Here is a 19539-nt window from a genome sequence, read left to right as displayed (position 1 = left end):
TAGCATAATAATCCACTAAATCCAGAGAGATTTACAGTCAGCAAGAACATGTAATAGGCTACATTTTAGTATAGTGCTATATCTGGCATTTGACAACGTGTTAAATATAAATAAATGGTCAATATTAATATGAACGTTGTTTCCTTATTGCAGGAAAATAAATAGTAAATTAACATATAGTTCTGTGGAAGAGGATGTGTTTTAATATACATAAAGTGGTTATCCATTAAGATATGAGTCTTGGTTGAGTGGTTTTGTTAAATAACTGTCAGCTCAACTCATAGGGACCAATGGTTTTTTTCTTCTCCCCCCCAAATTAGATAGTCAAGCCTAGCCTACAAGTTCTGTTTTTATTTGGAAAGTTGGTGCCAGATTTTGGTCTGGGCTGCCACATCATCAGTACCAGATGTACTTTTGCTCCACCTTGTGGCTGATTTCCTTTGGGACATCTTTCACTGTAGTTATTATTATGGATGAGATGGACCCTAAACAAAAATAGTGAAAATAGAAGAAAACATTTCTATTCATTCTATTTTGTAATGATATCGTGATATGATATAAATATAAATATGTCTCACTCAAGACAAAAACAGACAAAACAATATATCTCTCCCTCCGCAGGTTCTTTGAAAGGTATGAGGAAAAAAACTACTCTCTCTATCTCTCTTCACACACACACACACACACACACACACACACACACACACACACACACACACACACACACACACACACACACACACACGCACACGCACGCGCACGCGCACGCACGCACGCACACACACACACACACACACACACACACACACACACACACACACACACACACACACACACACACACACACAAACACACACACCCACACACACACACACACACACACACACACACACACACACACACACACGCACACACACACGCACACACACACACACGCGCGCGCGCGCACACACACACTTTCAGGAAGCTTGCTTCGCATTCTTCTCAGCCGTTCAGTTTGTTCCAGTACGGCAGCTGTAGATGGTGGAAATGAATGGTCGTTTGACGTGGAGGATTGTTTCCGTGGACAGAGGATGGAGCAGTAGCCTGTAGCTCGAGCTAACTGACCGTATTAATCCTCAAATCGAGATCTGGTACCGAATTCCAGATAGATTTGGGTTCACGGGGGTTGACATACACCAGTCTTTAATAGACTGATCCCGTTGTGCTTCCCCGCCTCCATCCGACTACAATCATCATGATAAAAGCCATTCTAATTTTCAACAACCATGGGAAACCAAGGCTTTCTAAATTCTACGAGTACTATGTGAGTAACATTGAGATGATGTGTTTCAGCCACGCATGTTTGATATTACACGCGCGTCATGTGTGATTGATACGCCGAATCGCCGATATTAGATTAGCTAAAACATTCTGTAATGTTTTTGGTCTCTATAGAGTAAGCTACCTTTTACATGTACATCAATCACATACACTAATAGTAATACGATATGTAATCAATTGAACAAGCTTTTATGTATAAAAAAAGAAGCAATCTGAGACATTGCATGGGTAGAACTTTATTGCATCCATGGTGTGCATATTTTTGCATGGCGTCATTGATACTATTGTATAAGATGTCAGTCTCCACCGCACAGTCCATTCAGCGATGAATAATTAAACATGTGCAAGACAAAGCTGGCCTATATTATTTCCTAGACGGCGCGTGCGGACGTTTCATTTTGTTGTTGTTGCTCTGCTCAGTAGAATATGAAGTTAAGAGCTATCATGCAGACATGCATATCAGTGCAGTCCGGTCAGTCTGTTTATGTCACATGACTTAATGATGCCCTTGTGATTGACTCGTGGTTCCACATGGATTCAACGATATGCGGATCCTGTACCGTATATTTATATAATACCTGTTGTGTAAAAAAAAAAAAATCGAATTAATCTTATGTTTCATAATGGATCATCTACCGTATCTTGCCTGGCAATTGGCTGCGTTGGTTTATTTTTGTAATTAGATTTATTGCCCCGGCGTCCTTACAGTATCACAGGGAGTGTGACTTTATTTGTAGCTGACAGGAAATGTACCCAGCTGTTCTCTAGCAACTCAATTACACCGACGATGTCAATATAGAAATTAATTTATTTTTAAATAGGCCTGCCTACATCTATACCTACCCACCACCTGGGGGCTTTGAACCTTTTGACCTGATTTATAGGCTTACTAAGATGGATATCAGACATACAGATGACATTTGTGAATTATGATTCATTTCACACATGTATTAGTATTACAGTCCAGATATAGGCTACTGACACTGTAGGTTTTATAATTCAGGTTTAGGTATTTCTTAGCCCTCCAAGCAGAACCCAAATGCTACTGAAGTTTCTGACATTTGTTCGACCCAGTGCATTGGGTCCTGTTCCACGTCGTCCATGCCACCTGATTAAAACATTTACTGGCTCATGTTTACATGTTAAAACGCCTCCCCGCGCTGTTTGACGATATTCTTCAGTATGAGGCTTTCTGAATATGTAAAGTATAAGTACACATACATACCTTTGCGAATATCTCCTGTGGCGCGGAAGCCGTTAAGTATTTTTAATATATGTTTGCCCGATTTGGAAGCTTGGATTCTTCTTTTCCTTCCTTGTTTATTGACACCTCATTGTACCGCCTATCTGGCTAGCTAGTGGCGCTATAGCTATGACACAGCAGATCAGAGGCAGGGACGTAGCCTCACAAGCCAACCGCACACCGGGAGGCGGTACAATAAACGGTAAACAAACAAGAAGAAATAAAGCGACCAAATCGGTCAAACAAAGATTAAAAATACTTAACGGCTTCCGCGCCACAGGAGATATTCGCAGCTGGATGTATAGCTACTTAAAGTTACCGAATTCAGAATAACTCAAGGAAAATAATGGCGTCACATGCCGCGGGTCCTATTTTAGAGAGAATCTCCATTTCCGCAAATAGGAATTTCCATACGAAAGTACAGTAGCGAGCAGGGACCCAACGTAAAACTCAACAAAATATCAAAAAAGTTTTACGTAGGGTCCCGAAAGGGGCTAGGTATTTCTATTGATTACTTTTTGATTTATCAAAAAGGCTAATTGTGAAGCACATAATTAACTGCTACTTAAATAACTGTGGCACCCCTACGGTATTTACAGTGTTAGAGAACAAGTTAGCCCCTCTCGGACCCCCGGTTGAGCTCTTTTCATCGCTGACCCATGAAATCCTTATGGAAATTATGGAATACGGACGGACTTAGCGTCAAACGCCCGTGCTGCGCTGTGTGAGAACCCGTGATAAGTTTAAAAATAAGCATATAAGAGCTATAGGAGACAACGGAAACGGCTGCAAATTTTCCTTTGGCGCAAAAGCCGTTAAGTATTTTTAATCTGTGTTTGACCGTTTTGGTAGCTCTGAAATTCTCTCTTCCTTCCTTCCTTCCTTCCTTGACTTCCTTATTGACATCCCATTGTACCGCCTCCAGCCCCGACACATGGCTAGCTGGTGTACCTACGTTCCTGCCTCTGATCTGCTAGCTACTGGGCTGGAGGTGGTACAACAATGGGATGTCAATAAGGAAGGAAGGAAGAGAGAATTTCAGAGCTACCAAAACGGTCAAACACAGATTAAAAATACTTAACGGCTTCTGCGCCAAAGGAAAATTTGCAGCCGTTTCCGTTAGCTCTCCTATAGCTCTTATATGCTTCTTTTGAAACTTATCACGATTTCTCACACAGTGCAGCACGGGCGTTTTCGACACTAAGTCCGTCCGTATTCCATAATTTCCATAAGGATTTCAACTGATGAACAGGGACCCCACGGGTCAGCGATGAAAAGAGCTCAACGGGGGGTCCGAGAGGGGCTAAGAACAAGTGTAAGTCTGTGGTTTCACACATTGTCGCACATGCATACATTGTCTGTATGTGTATAGAGACAGAATCAAGGCTGCTTCTGTGCTTTTTGCAGGTTCAATTCTTCAAGTTTCGTCTAAGCCCTTGACTATCTGCATACATTCTATCTATCTATCTATCTATCTATCTATCTATCTATCTATCTATCTATCTATCTATCTATCTATCTATCTATCTATCTATCTATCTATCTATCTATCTATCTATCTATCTATCTATCTATCTATCTATCTATCTATCGATCTATCACATTCACACACAGTCACACAATATGCACTCACTTACCTATTACTAACTCTGAGGCAAGATAACACCCTTTGGGTGCGTTCGGAAATGCCCACTGCTGCACCGGGAGCGCACTTGCCTATAGGGCAGGAGGAGTTTAGCTCAGAACGGGTTATTCTGGTTGCCATTTTCCTGCCTACCAGTAGGCTATAGTAGTAGGCTGCTGCTTAATTATCAAATAATTAAATACACGCTGTATGGTTTCTTTGATTTGGGTGTCAGGATGACAAAATCACATAATCTTCAGGAACATTCCCAAACACATGTATGCTCTGCTCTAGTCTATACCTTTCCTCAAACGAGCATGACAGTGCAATCAAAATATTAATGGTCAGATCGCAGACAGATTATTTATTTACTGCGGAGAGAACACATGTTTGACTGATCACTCGTCACTCTCGTGGTATTTCTCCCCCTCTCCCTGGTTCCATAAGGATATGTCCACATGTCCTCTCGTCAAGTAATATGTAAACATTAATAATAATAATAATGCCACCAGAGCCATAGAGTAGAAGAGTTGTGACAAGTCAAAGATGGGAGAGATGGAAGATAGTGTACTGCAGTGACAGTATACACACCAGCGTCACTGACAAGCAAACTTAAGAACTACAGACTGGCAGCCAAGTAGCCTACATGTAGCCAGGAAGATGGTGACCAAAATCCTACCGAACGCGTCACTACTCTCTCCCCCTATTAGTTTGCATTGCACAGTGCGCTCAGTGCGCTATTTCCGAACACGCCCTTTATTGCAGCTGGCTCAGTGTTGGATAATTAAATGCAGATGCACAGTACATGATTTTAAACAGATGTATTGTTTTACTCAATCCCCTGTGTATTGTTTTCAATCCTGTGTAATGATAGACGTTGTACAAATGATCTGACAGCAGCTTGCCTCATAAATATTTGGTTACAGTGAGGTTTGCGACAACCTGTATTACTAGGCTAGTTTTCACATATACTGTATAGTCTCTGACTCAGTAACTCTACTGGCACTGGCAGTGGACGGTTTGTTTAAATACGACAAGGGTAATGGCCTGGGAAGGATAAAGGATATGGCTTTCCTCCTTCTAAAACAAAGCCTGGCTGAAGGCAGAGCTTTACATCTGGCCCTTAGAAGCCAAAGCCAAGTTGATGTCACATGTTGGCTCACCTTTTCTACTTTACATTGGTTGGATTCTATCACAACATCTATAGATATATTCCTTTTGTCTATTGTTCTCATTCTGGCCAGGGGGGAATAAATGCTCCACTGCGTCTAATGAGGTGTATATTGTTGTATCATGCCTTCTCCTGCCTATTTTCTTCATCCATTCCACAGAGCGAAGACACAGAACAACAAATCATCAGGGAAACATTCCACCTGGTCTCGAAGAGGGACGAGAATGTCTGCAACTTCCTAGAAGGAGGAATGTAAGTGTTGGGGATATATCATATGTACGTTTTATCAGGCCTGTTCGGTGCATCCTCATCACTGAAAAAGTACGTTTTCTGTAGTGGTTCAGCCTGACTAAAATCTTAAGAGCGTTCTGAGAATATTATGGCATTAGTGGCATTAGTATTTAAGGAAAATGGCTTTTTCAGTGATGATCAATGGCAGTGGTAGTTTGATATTCATTTATCATTAATGAATATGGTCCCAGGTGTTAGATTACCAGCAAAACTATCCGTCCTCTCTCTTGCTCTGTCTGTATCTCCTTCTCCCTCTCTCCGTGTTCTATGCTTTCTTTGACACTCTTTCATTACAGGACATTACATGATTACATCAGAGACAGCTGACACAACACCTGATACACTGCATTAAATAATTAGGTGCAAAAGCATTTAATTTAACGTAACACCACAGCCACATTATTTGTAATACAATGTAAAGAAACATAAATTATAGCTTGGTGACATGTCCATGCCAGGTCCAAGTGGAAAAATGTCAGCGACTTAATTATGGTATGACACACCTGCCTTTAGAAGTATGCTACTGTAAGTACTAGTTTCTTTAAAACCACCTTCAGAAAACTACACGTGGGGTGCTGAAAGAACTTCTTTGAGTTTTCCTGTTTGGTGTTCTGCTTGTTTGTTTGCATGCAACGTGCAAGGTTCAAGGTTGTACTTTATTGTTACATCTTGTGTACAGGTACATAAGAGTAAAACTTATTTCTGTTTGGCTTCCTTACAGACAATGCATCAGCATATAGATAGCATACCATTCAAACAACAAAACACAGCAAGCACAGCAAACAGAGGGATAGAATAATGAGTGCAAGAAAGAGCATTCAAAGAGTTAAAATAAAATAAAATGGTAACATTTCCCTTAGCAAAAGTTAGGTAAACTTTATGTGAACAGCTTCACAGTAGGTTATGTTCCATATACAACACAATTTAGAAGGTGCAATGTGTTTGTTCTGTGGGAAAGCGCCTTCTGCAAGGGGACTGTGTGATAAGACTAAGGCCAGTGTGGTCTTATCGTACCTAGTCCTAAATAGGTTAGTCAGGGGTGATGTCTCCATACCTCAACCGTGTTACCATATCATGTGCCCTATCTTTACACGTGAATATGCTGTGACCTAAAACATGCTGTTGTTTAGGCCTATCTAGGTATCTCTGGATGTTTTTGTCTGTGCCTTGGCTATAAAACACGCTGCCTATGTTGGGTAATGTACTGCGTAGTAGAACACTCCTGATAACACCTGTCTGTCACGATCATGAAATCTTACTTGAATGACCATTAATTGTCATACTAATTATTGCAACTAATGATTTAATTGTTTTTCATAACAGGGCAGTTATAACAATGAACTTAAATTCAAATAAATATAGTCCATATTTTATTATGTATTACAAAATTGTGGAAATAGCCAATCTACAAGCTCACAATGAGTCACATCACATATTTCAACATGGAAACGATTCGGATTCTGTTGACTGGTGGAGACAATAATTTTGATCAAATAATTGATTAGGTAATAAATGTGACAGGCCTAATGGGTTATTGTTTGGGGGATTCATTTTCACAGCTTCTTACATTCTACTTTACGGAACAATTTAATTGACTTGATAGTTTATAGTTCATCCATCCATCTTCAAGTGTGAAGATATAATCTCCCCCCATCTGGTCCTTGGTCTCCCACAGGGTCTCCCAGCGGGACATGCAGCAATATAGTGTTATAGCAAAATAACTTTTATGTTTTGGTACACTTGAATAAAAAAATATTGATTTGGGTGAGGTTCTGTCTCTAACAATATGCTTTTTAGTTTTGACCTCTACTCTATCTTATCTATTACTTTAGGTTAATTGGTGGCTCTGAGAACAAGTTGATCTACAGACACTACGCCACACTGTACTTCGTGTTTTGTGTAGACTCCTCAGAGAGTGAACTGGGAATATTAGACCTAATCCAGGTAAGAGGTCCAGCACTTATTGTATGTTATGTTTATTTATTTGGCATCACATTGCATATTATTGCACAATAACACTATAGTCTAAAATCCAATTAACCCATTCAGACCTACAAGTTCATAGCGCGCCACTCGGTGGCGTGCTATGAGCTTGTAGATCTGCTATTTTTCAATAGCTAAATTATAACATAATGTTTAAAACACCAAAAGGGGTTCCCGCCCAAAATGGGTTAAGTACAAAAATAATAATACATCGTTGCTGTCCGGAGGATACCTCATAACTCCAAAATGGAGAGACAGCGAAATCCATTCGGGGCGGAGACGTAGGTCCCAACCTATTATCTTCCGTCGTGGCTTATTATTCAATAGGTCGCGGTTAAAATATTAATTCGTCCCGACGGTTTAATAATTCGCCCCAACGTTTATTTTCGTCTGGGCTATTTATGAATCCGTCGGCGTTCGCGACGTATTTTATAATGGGTCGCGGCGGTTTGATAATAATTTGCCTCGACGGTTTATTTTTCGTCGGGCGAATGATGAATTAGTCGGCGTATTACAACTCGTCGTGCCGTATTAATTAATACGTCCAAAGGGTGCATGGCCTTTTGTGGAGAACCTGCAGGGCAGCAGGCCTTTTTACGCGCGCATCGTGCCCGGTGATCGGCACCACCGCGTGCGCCTCGCCGGCCCGGTTCCGTGGAGCTCTCCGCAGTCTCCAGGCGAGCCTGCGTTCCCGAGCTCTCACCTCTTTTGCGCACCGAAAAGAGCAGATCTACCCCTGGGTCCCCGTGGACCGCACGTGTGTGTGTGTGTGTGTGTGTGTGTGTTAGTGTTAGAGACCTGCAAGCCCGTACCGACGGAGCCCGGCCCGGCCCACCAAAACGGGCCGGGCCCGGGCCGACTTTGTCACTGCCCAACGGGCCCAGGGCCGGGCGGGCTCACGCGCCGTTATATTAATTTTCCGATGTGAATTTCACCCAGACTGGACTTGCAAGCACACTAAATGTGTTTTACATTCTATCTCTCTCGCTCCGCGCCTATAAACTCTCGTCCTCTCTCTCTCCTAATTATTGTGCAGCGCAGCTGTACACACACACACACACACACACACACACACACACACACACACACACACACACACACACCGAGTACTAAGTAAGTAGCCTATAGGCTACGGCTCTAAAAACATTAAATACTGCGGGAGCATTATTACCACACTAAACAAAGTTGGATTTGTACATTGCAGAAACTGCAGAATGCAGATACATAACGTAAGTGTTCTTATTATTGCCCGTCTACTCTGGGTTTTATAATGCAGCGTGAGTCCGCGATAGCCGATCTGCAAGCTCACAACGCGTTGCGCTGATTGACAGTGCACGTGCAGCAGCTACTGTATAAAATTATATTTAAGTAGGCTACTATTTTAGGCCCGTGCAGGGCTCTAGTGTGTGTGTGTGTGTGTGTGTGTGTCGCATGTGTGCGTGCATTACATTGTATTTTGATTTGAAATAAATAATGATGAATAGATGTCTATACTGTTGCTTGTGTGTGTGTTTTTTTAGACAATAGACCACTTAGCATTTGATTTAACTATGAAAGAAATGAAGACGATGAAGGATATCATGAAATGTATGTTTCACTATATGTAAAATACCATGACTCTCCCTCTGAATGAAATTAAAAATCGGGTCCTACTAAATTAACCCTAAAATATATAGGGTAGTGCCCAAGCCCTGTTAGCCATGAGTACAAGTAGATGATTTGATTATAGATAAGTGAGCGCTATGATATTAAAATGGACTGAGCTGTGATTGCGCCGTACTGCGCAAAATGGAGTCGCCGGGGGCCACTGGCCTATTATGCCTATAAATGCATATCATGCCTGTTGGTGAAATATAAACATCTAAAATGGTTCAGTAATAATTAGTTATTATTAACGAAAAACATCTAATACTATTTTAAATTGGTCTAGTAAAGTTAGTAACTAATCAGAAGCAGCAACCATTTTGTTTCAAACAACTGAACTAGACCAATAAAATAGTAGGCTAGTATTTATGTTTTTCGTTAATAATAATAATAATACATAATGCTAATTATTATTGAACGTAAGTACGCTGGTATGTACGCTATGGTACACTATAAGCTTGTAGATCTGTTTATTTTAAGCATGCACATATAGTGAAACATACATTTCATGATATCCTTCATCGTCTTCATTTCTTTCATAGTTAAATCAAATGCTAAGTGGTCTATTGTCTAAAAAACACACACACAAGCAACAGTATAGACATCTATTCATCATTATTTATTTCAAATCAAAATACAATTAATGCATGCACGCATGCGACACACACACACACACACACTAGAGCCCTGCACGGGCCTAAAATAGTAGCCTACTTAAATATAATTTTATACAGTAGCTGCTGCACGTGCACTGTCAATCAGCGCAACGCGTTGTGAGCTTGCAGATCGGCTATCGCGGACTCACGCTGCATTATAAAACCCAGAGTAGACGGACAATAATAAGAACACTTACGTTATGTATCTGCATTCTGCAGTTTCTGCAATGTACAAATCCAACTTTGTTTAGTGTGGTAATAATGCTCCCGCAGTATTTTATGTTTTTAGAGCCGTAGCCTATAGGCTACTTACTTAGTACTCGGTGTGTGTGTGTGTGTGTGTGTGTGTGTGTACAGCTGCGCTGCACAATAATTAGGAGAGAGAGAGGACGAGAGTTTATAGGCGTGGAGTGAGAGAGATATAATGTAAAACACGTTTAGTGTGCTTGCAAGTCCAGTCTGGGTGAAATTCACATCGGAAAATTAATATAACGGCGCGTGAGCCCGCCCGGCCCTGGGCCCGTTGGGCAGTGACAAAGTCGGCCCAGGCCCGGCCCGTTTTGTTGGGCAGGGCACGCGGTGGTGCCGGGCCCGGGCCGATCGCCGGGCACGATGCGCGCGTAAAAAGGCCTGCTGCCCTGCAGGTTCTCCACAAAAGGCATGCACCCTTTCGACTTATTAATTAATACGCCGACGAATTCATCATTCGCCCCGACGAAAAATAAACCGTCGAGGCGAATTATTATCAAACCGCCGCGACCTATTATAAAATACGTCGCGAACGCCGACGGATTCATAAATAGCCCCGACGAAAATAAACGTTGGGGCGAATTATTAAACCGTCGGGACGAATTAATATTTAAACCGCGACCTATTGAATAATAAGCCACGACGGAAGATAATAGGTTGGGACCTACGTCTCCGCCCCGAATGGATTTCGCTCCACCTGCCAAAATGTTCATTTTTTTAGGAAATGAAAAAATTTAAATTTTAAGGAAATGAAGAAAACCTTATATATATATATATATATATATATATATATATATATAAAAAAAAGCAATACTGTCTCATAAAGGTTGGTGTTGTGACTTTAGATATTGTCAATTACTTGCATGAGAAGGAGAGAGGTGGTGGAGCTCTTTTAGCAGACAGTTTGAGGGTCCAATGGAGTTAAGAGGTTTTGTCCAATGAGTTTTTTACTACTTTCCATTGGTTCAATATTTTCGAAAGAACACACAGACATAAAGGGTGTTCAATAGCACTGATTTATTGAGGGGGAAAAAAATCAAAAACCTGGAGTTATGAGGTTTTCTCCGGACAGCAACGATATACTATTAATATTTTACAACATCAAAATCACACCCATTACATTAACTTGTGAAACAAAACAAGATTAGACATAATCATTCAGGTAACCAGTCAGAAACTATACATGTTGGCACCATTGATTTAATTTCAACCATAGTTTGAGTCCTCTGTAAAACACATTACTATCCGTATATATATATTGCTATATACGATCCTGCCTGGTGACTCCACATGTATCAGAGGAGGCATGTGGTTGTCAGGGTTGCCAAGTCCGCTTGCTTCCCGCAAATGTTTTTTTTCCAGAGTTGCGTTTTGTTTTCCCATTTCAGGTTGCAGGTTTTTGGGCCAACATTTCTTTGATGTATAAATGGTGCCTGGTGTCTCTACTATGTGTGTAATAGTATAATAAATGACCAAAACCATATGGTAATTATAGACATACATATTATTCATAATGATAAATGCATGACATTTGTATTTATTAGTATTATATGGCTATATTATTGGGCTTGTTTCTCTCGCCAAGAGTTGGCTTGTTTTGGGCTTGTTTTTGGAGGTGGGTTGGCTTATTTCTCTCACAAGAGTTGGCAACACTGGTGGTTGTTCATAGTTCACACCTTCCCCAGACCAACAGTGGAGCCTGGCAGCAACAGAGACTGTCAATGCAGTGCTCAATGGGAAATTGAGTGAATTGTAAAATATTATAGCTGATAAAAAAAGGTACCTTCTTTGTAAAGTCTACTGTGATCAAAACAATGACTTGTATGCAATTTATCCATTTACAGGTATTTGTGGAAACGCTGGACAAATGTTTCGAGAATGTCTGTGAACTTGACTTAATTTTCCACGTAGACAAGGTAGGAAATTTCATTTTATTTAGACCTTCCCTGTGAGCAATTGTGATGAACAGATCGGTTGTGAAATGTTCTGAATTCAGGAACCCGCCCGGTTGGAGTGTAGCAAGTAATAGTGTAATGGTGTATCTACAGTATATTTGGTATAAAGCTAAACATGGCTTTTGTTACCAGATAACTCACATTATCAGAATATTACTACACGACACTGACTCATTGGGTTGTTGTATATTAAGGTGTATCTATGGTGCAACCATAACATTGAAAGTTAACAAGAAGTTCACTTCACTTGAAATAAAAACAAAAACTGAACTTCGTTCATCGTTTGTGTGTACCTGATTGCCTTTTTCTTTAGCCTTTTTTTCTTCTAAAAAGTATATTTTGAACTGCAATATTTACCTTCTTCGTTGATTTGGCAGGTCCACAACATTCTGGCAGAGATGGTGATGGGTGGCATGGTGTTGGAGACCAACATGAATGAAATCATAACACAGGTGGATGCCCAGAACAAGATGGAGAAATCAGAGGTAAGTGTGACCAAGTGTAGCCCATCATATATGTATGACCTCATGGTATTGTATATGCAGGCATGTGTGAATGCTGCATCCTGCATGCTATTCTCCAGTGCCCGTGTGGATGCACCGTCCCGAACCCACTCTCGACTGTTTGTGCCTTCTCTGAAACCTACCTCTTGCTACCGCACTGCTGACTGCTCTCAGCACAGAATACACAATATCCAATGCTATTGTCTCCCTTGTACACTGGAAAGTCCTTATAAGAGTAAACAAATTTAACCAACATTTGTACAGTCTCTGATTTACAAATGTATAAATTAACACTCAGGATTTTACTGTGTACTGCTCAGTGTATATAATGTACAAGTTGTCATTTCTGTGGTGTGTGCATTCGCCCATATGTTATCCAATGCCTCTCTGGAATCTTGATCAAAAGTCTCCCGATCACAGTCTTATATTTTACACATTGTCCAATGTCCATCTCACTTTGACATGTTATGGGCTTGGAAGTGGGTTGTATTCTTGTATTCTTTTGTGAGATGGTAATGTGGTAATTGCTAGCAAATATGGTAATTTAATGGTAATACATATTATGTTAATTCGATAAGCCTTCAGTTTCATAGTCAACCAGACCACAAATGTGATTTTTAACATCAATGAGCTGATATCTCGCTGTGGACCATGCATTAGATATGTGGTACTATACTCTAAACTAAAGAAGGATGTCGCTTTGCTTTCCATACAGCTTCTGTTAGTGGATACGTCTTGAATTCATTACCATTTGTTCATCCAGTGCTCAGAAACAGCCAGAGACAATTTCATGAAGTCATTTCTATTTTTCATACTATAGATTTTGAAAACCAAAAAGTGTAGCTGTGCTGATGAATTGGCTCTTTTTGTTTCTTTATTTTTATTTTTGCTATTTACTAACAATGTTAGCACTATTGAATTGTGGGCTTAGTATGGAAATGGTGAACTATAGTATAACCACTAATAGGTTTGGGGGTTAATACCGCTTTCTCAGTGACTATCCTATGCATCGAAGGGAAGCCACAAAGTCGTAACACGTGTAATTGTTTCTTTCAGGGTTAATTTGCTTGGCCTGTCTAATGTTAAAAGTGCTGAACATAAGGGTTAACTCGTGAGAATGATGAATGGTCAAAGTATCTTTGATTTCCTAACTGGCTCATTTATGACCAACGCATCTGTTCAGTTTTCAACATGAATGACTACAGAAACTGTACACTGCAGAGTAGTGGAGCATCTGAGCTGTCCTGTGTGTTTTTTCTTTTTTCTGACGTTTTTCCCTTTAGAAAAAAATAAACATAACCTCCTCTATGATCGACATGGTGTAAGACAAGGCTTTTATTGTTCAACAAACATCAGAACTGCTCTGTCTCTTTCCTCTTGAACCTACCCTAGACCGCAATGTGTGCTTTACAACTCACTGATGCTAATTCCAAGATGTTGGACCAATTTTAGAGCAATCATGCAATGCATAATACTAAATATAGCTGTTCTTCCCATTTAGTGAGGACTGATATTTAATATTGGTTAATGAACATACATTAACTTTTTCATAGTTCGAATTGTAGTTGAAGAGTGTTAAGATCACATATCTGATATCATATCATACATATCTACCAAGTGCGGTTTATGGTAGGTTCCATCACTACTTCTATGGAGAAAAACTGTGACTATTTTTATCTGCTTTTTTTAACATTCCTCATTCCTCTCTTTTTTCCTGACCCTTTCTAGTTCTTTCCATTCTTCTCTCTTTTTGCAGACGTTTATCTTTCAGTCTACCAGACAGGACAGGTAGACACAGGTACTGCTAAATTTACAACCGAGTACTGTAACTTTACTCCCTCCCCCTGAGCCGTACTGTCGTACAGTATCCTACCACGTAATGGCAAAACAATGTCACTAACATATTAGGAATCTTTCAGGTCAGACCCAAAAATGTATCTCAATGCTTTTGTTCCATCAAATATTAACATTTTTCATAACCAGTGTTAAAAAAAATATCTGAGATCAGATTCTAAAAATGTCTTCTACATCCTGACAGTTTTCTGAAAAAGCTATGTTTCTATGTCAGTCGTTCTTCGAATTTTCAAAAATAGCAGACCTAAAAGCTCGTAGCTATGAGCTTGTAGATCTGCTATTTTTCAATAGCTAAAGCAATAGCTAAAGCATAACCCCAAAATGGGTTCCCGCCCAAAATGTGTTAAATGGTACAACTAGATGTAGACATACAGTATGTACTAACTCATATGTACTAACTAGGTAGACCTATTTATGGTGTTGAACCCACAGTGTTTCCAAAGTCGAGCCTTGGTGTAGCAATTGAGAAAAACCTGAACGCTATAATCTGCTAGTTCAGCAATGTATTAAGTCAGCTTGCTGCAGTTGTTTTTACTTAGTTATCGCTTCCTGTGCTATGCATTGCCATTTGCTTTACCATAGTTAATCGCATCGGTAGGCAAAACATGCTCAGAACTTCCAAGATTTTCACTGTTGTGATGTTTTTTGTCATATAATTAATTATATTACAGCTATTGGCCAAATATTACAGCTGGACCTTTTGTTTCTTCCCGCGATTACACAAAAGTTGCACACGAGATTGTCAGATAAGCTGCATAATGCACTATATCTAATGGTGGTAGCATTAAGAACCGGTCATCTCTAACCTGAGAAGAAATTGTGAAGCTCCCCACTTTAGAATGAACTACATGAGCAATGTGATCCTAAACCAGCGTAGGCTCAAGGATTACAGAGCCTTATTGTCCTCAATTTTATACCAAGCAGTCCTAAATAATCTATAGGTGCTCTGACTTTATATACAGTAGAGAACCAGAGACCTGTTGCAATGTGTTACAGGTGTTAGCATGGTGTGATTGTTTACACAGCCATGAGTCAGTCTGCGCTTTACCGGAAAATCACACCAAGAAGCAAAAGGGAAACCCGTTAACCTCATTCTGACACTTGAACATTGAGCCCATGTGCAGGATCAACATCCACCTCACAGTGGTCTCTCTGTCTAACTCCACTCACTAGATACAGGATTCAGTGAGAGGAATGCCCAAAACACAGAGAGTCTATTGAAATACACCAGGGGTAAAGAACTCATGGCGATAAATGAAGATCATGTGCCTTTTCTCTCTTCTTTTTTTTTTGTCATTGTATAGTCCAGCAATTGTATATCATCAGAAATATGGCCCACTGCCAGAGCTACTGTACCATGAATTGGTTGTACTTGTGGTATATGTCCACACATCTAATTCGTTTTCTTACAATCGTGTGCTAAACGAGAACACCGGAAACTACTGTACACAGCTCCCTGGATTAAGCTACCTACTTATCATTTTTGGGTCTGTCTGCTAAAGATTCATGTGGGAGATCTCTAACTGCAGTGATTCTCAAATGTCCTCTTATTTTAGGCAACAAGTAAAACAAATCGTCTCTAATTGCATTAACTGTACAGAAAAACGCATTAATACCAATGGGCTTCATTGGAAATCCTGTGTGTAATACATTGAGATTCACTGTGTTAGAGTGAGCTACCTCCATTGTCCCTCAGAATAGATGTCCTGTTGTAGCGCAGTGTTAGGCATTCAAACTTCTCATTTAGTTAGCACCTAAACACCTAAACATAGTTACTTGTGTCCCTGCAGTAAACGTATGTTGTGTACTGTAGACGGCTAAATTGTAGAAGATTTTCATTCTAGTAGGTTAGTGACCCATTCCACCCCACTAGAGGTCTATTAATGTTCTAATCAACGAAGAACGCAAGCCGAAATATCTTTCCTTATCTTTTTGCCATTGAGGTTTTCTGAATCTATACAAACATTCTATGCTGTCTATCTAAAACATCATTTCCCTTTCCACACTCAAACCCATTTTTTCTGCTTTACCCGGTTCTCTCCATTTTTACCCCATCGGTCCTCAAGAGTCCAGTGGGTTCCAAGCAATGTTCCATATGCCTTTTGATAAAAGGTCCACTACTCCTGAATACGCCAACAATAATAATGTCCTTGATTCATAATTGGCTCTGGTTGTGCAAACCATTATAGAAGCCAAATGCATGTGCATACAAAGCTACATAGGCATCTGAATGTACATTTTGCACATCGTCTCTTCTAGTAGTTGTCAATGCTTTTGCATTATGTCAGTTGTTGTCATCTGTTTAGTATGTTTGATGTGTTGTGTGCGTGCGTGCATCTGTCCAATGTGAACGTCACATCTGCCTTGTGTAATTCATGACATACGTAATTTAAGTGATGTACTGCATGTTTGTTTGACTGTTCATGTAACCCTTGGTAACCCCGCTTGTGTGTTTTGTTTCGTGTGTGTCTGTATAGGCCGGTATTGCAGGAGCACCTGCTCGTGCTGTATCAGCCGTTAAGAACATGAACCTCCCGGAAATGCCCAGAAACATCAACATTGGTGACATCAGCATAAAAGTGCCAAACTTACCCTCCTTCAAATAGTGGCAGCAAGATTCTGAACCTGCAGACGTCAGCCAATGTTTACTGCGATGCAATCTGTTTACCAAAACCTGCAAAGACAAAGTTTTGTCAAAAGTATTTAATCTCAATGGTACTGTGTGAAGTAAAACTCCTTCCTTTTTGGGCGTTATCTCTCTCTTCTTCCTGTTTTGAAATGAATGTCTTACATGTGTCTTTTTTTCTGTTTGAGAGAAAAATATTAGTATTTATTTTTCAGTGGTACATTCCTCGTGCCTCAGCTGGAGGCATGCCCTTAACGTTGAGCTGCTACAGTGCAGACCTGGCTCAGTTTTGAATGGAAATCCTTTCAGTTTGAGTGTTTAGGTTGTGAATTTCTGGACAGGTTGATTGGTTCTGATGCACCAGGCAAGAGCAATGATTGGCGTGTAAGTGAATCCATTTCAACAAGCAATTTGAAACTGGTCTGCTTACAGTGTTGGAAAGTCATCCCTACAAGTGGTTTGTGAAAGGTATACCTACAATGCAGAAAATTGTGTTCTAGCAAATATGCTGTTTGATGAAATTATATATGCTGAAATTGTATTTTTTTTCCTTTCTTATCTGTATGCAAAACAAATATTTTAAAAGAATTTGTCTTATAAAATTATTTTCTTTTGATTTTAATCTGTACCTGTTCCTCCTTTTGCAACATATAATAAAGTATTGAATGTTTGTGTGGGGTCTATTGTCTGTTTATTGGATGATGCCCTACATTATGTCTACATTATATAAGCTATATTTGAGTTTTCTATGCACATGAACCTGAATGGCATAAAATAGCCTACGCAGCATTTATTCTGCATATCAGATATTGGAATATGTTCATATTGTCTAAAGAACCAAAAACAATATCTGTCTGGTCAAGCAGTAGATCATGTACGATTTGGTATTTTTGTTAGTAATATGTCTAACTAGAAAAAGTGCCCTTCTGGGCACAGGTCTCCACCAGGATAGGAATGTAGGACATTGCAGCTTGCCTTCATCTGGTGGTTGGATAAAAGGGCAACAAAAGTAAATTAGAGGTAAAAACACTTTTCGGCCAGTTATAGCGCCACCTTGAGGCTGAGTTGAAATTGTTCATGTGGCATTTCTTCCTCGGCCTAGTGGGAATGTGCGTGCACAATTTCACGGAAATCACGCGATGTGTTCATGATTTGCAGCATTTTGTTTGAAACTGAGCACTCCTGTGAACTTTGGAAGCCAATCTTAACGAATCAGGATGGAGTCTGAGAAATCTGAAAGACGCGTTTCGTTGAATGGCTCTAGAGAGACTGTGTACCAATTTGCGCGATGTTTGGACAAAATCTGTAGGTGTACTGTGCAAAAACTTGTTTTGCACAAAGCGGCCTCCTGGTGGTGCTATAACAGGCCGTTCTGGAAATTTTGGGGCAGAGGTTCATCGTTGGCATCCAGGGAGTGTGTGTGCAAAATTTGGCATCGACCGGGTTAACGGTGGCCGAGATTAGCTGCTCACGGACGGACACACACACACACACACACACACACACACACACACACACACACACACACACACGGACGGACGGACACACACACACACACACACACACACACACACACACACACACACGGACGGACGGACGGACGGAGTGCAAAACATACTCTCCCCCCATGCCTTCGGCCTGGTGGAGACAATAATAAAAATAATAATAATAAAAGTCATTGCTCATAGTGGTGCGCAAATTGGCATGACAAGTGTCAAAGTGCTCTTTTTTTAAACTATATTGACATTCTTTTTCAATTATATAAAACATTACAGTTTACAGATATCTTGTTAATAAAATGTCCAGAAAAATACACAAACATAACAGATACACAAATACAATAACAAAAAAGAAATAAAAAATACAATCATAACAAACACAACTCAATCAAAAACAAATAAAACATAGGCCTATATGTTCCCCATTTCCCCCCCCACATTACTGTGGATTATCTAATACAGGTCCTAATGGATTGCTTTCCATAAAACGCATGAACTGTCCCCATATTTCTTGAAAGTCATCAGATTTCCCTTTAATGGCTAAAGCCAATTTTTCTAGTGCAAGACAATTTGACAGTTCTTTCGAAGTGCTCATTATGCGCAGCTTTTGTGCAGCCTGACTGCCTCGGCCATGGTTCCCTAGTCATTGATCCGGGTATCTTTTTTTTTTTTTTTTTTACAAAAGCATTTTTTCATTCATACAACAATTAATAATATGATATATATGCTGATAGACTCGCGTCACCAAGCTTTACATTTACATCTTAGTGCACTGCTGCTTAGTGAACGTCTACTTACTATATCCGGTAAATTACACTTACGCGCACGCACCTATGGCACGCACGTACGCACACAACTCGTTTCCATATCCGCTCCAGACAGGATCTTCAGGCAGAAGAATACAAAGGGAGTACATCT

The 19539-nt window shown here is 40.1% G+C and overlaps 1 protein-coding gene across 2 annotated transcripts; it reads left to right on the top strand.

The window, feature by feature from the left end:
- Window positions 1-1017: 1017 nt before the first annotated feature.
- Window positions 1018-17792, top strand: ap3s1 (adaptor related protein complex 3 subunit sigma 1). 2 transcript variants are annotated; one of them, XM_083784681.1, is made up of 7 exons: window positions 1018-1306; window positions 5522-5613; window positions 7485-7596; window positions 12029-12100; window positions 12517-12624; window positions 14399-14440; window positions 16974-17104. In XM_083784681.1, exons 1-6 carry the CDS (start codon window positions 1238-1240, stop codon window positions 14432-14434), a joined length of 489 nt encoding a protein of 162 aa, XP_083640807.1. In that variant the 5' UTR covers window positions 1018-1237; the 3' UTR covers window positions 14435-14440; window positions 16974-17104. The 2 variants fall into 2 exon arrangements, with proteins under 2 accessions (XP_083640807.1, XP_083640806.1); XM_083784680.1 differs by lacking the exon at window positions 14399-14440 and having other exon boundaries at window positions 16974-17792.
- Window positions 17793-19539: the final 1747 nt, after the last annotated feature.

This window comes from Protomyctophum parallelum (assembly GCF_964188405.1).
Source record: "Protomyctophum parallelum genome assembly, chromosome: 15".
NCBI classification, from domain to species: domain Eukaryota; kingdom Metazoa; phylum Chordata; class Actinopteri; order Myctophiformes; family Myctophidae; genus Protomyctophum; species Protomyctophum parallelum.
Note: the sequence above shows the minus strand (reverse complement) of the source record. Positions and strands in the feature narration are given on the sequence as shown.

What these genes read in the sequence shown, in the direction of transcription:
- ap3s1 (XM_083784680.1), top strand. Translation starts at nt 1,238, where the DNA reads ATGATAAAAGCCATTCTAATTTTCAACAACCATGGGAAACCAAGGCTT. An exon ending in CTAAATTCTACGAGTACTAT is followed by an intron (nt 1,307 to 5,521) that starts GTGAGTAACATT and finishes TCCATTCCACAG; the next exon opens with AGCGAAGACACAGAACAACA. An exon ending in AACTTCCTAGAAGGAGGAAT is followed by an intron (nt 5,614 to 7,484) that starts GTAAGTGTTGGG and finishes CTATTACTTTAG; the next exon opens with GTTAATTGGTGGCTCTGAGA.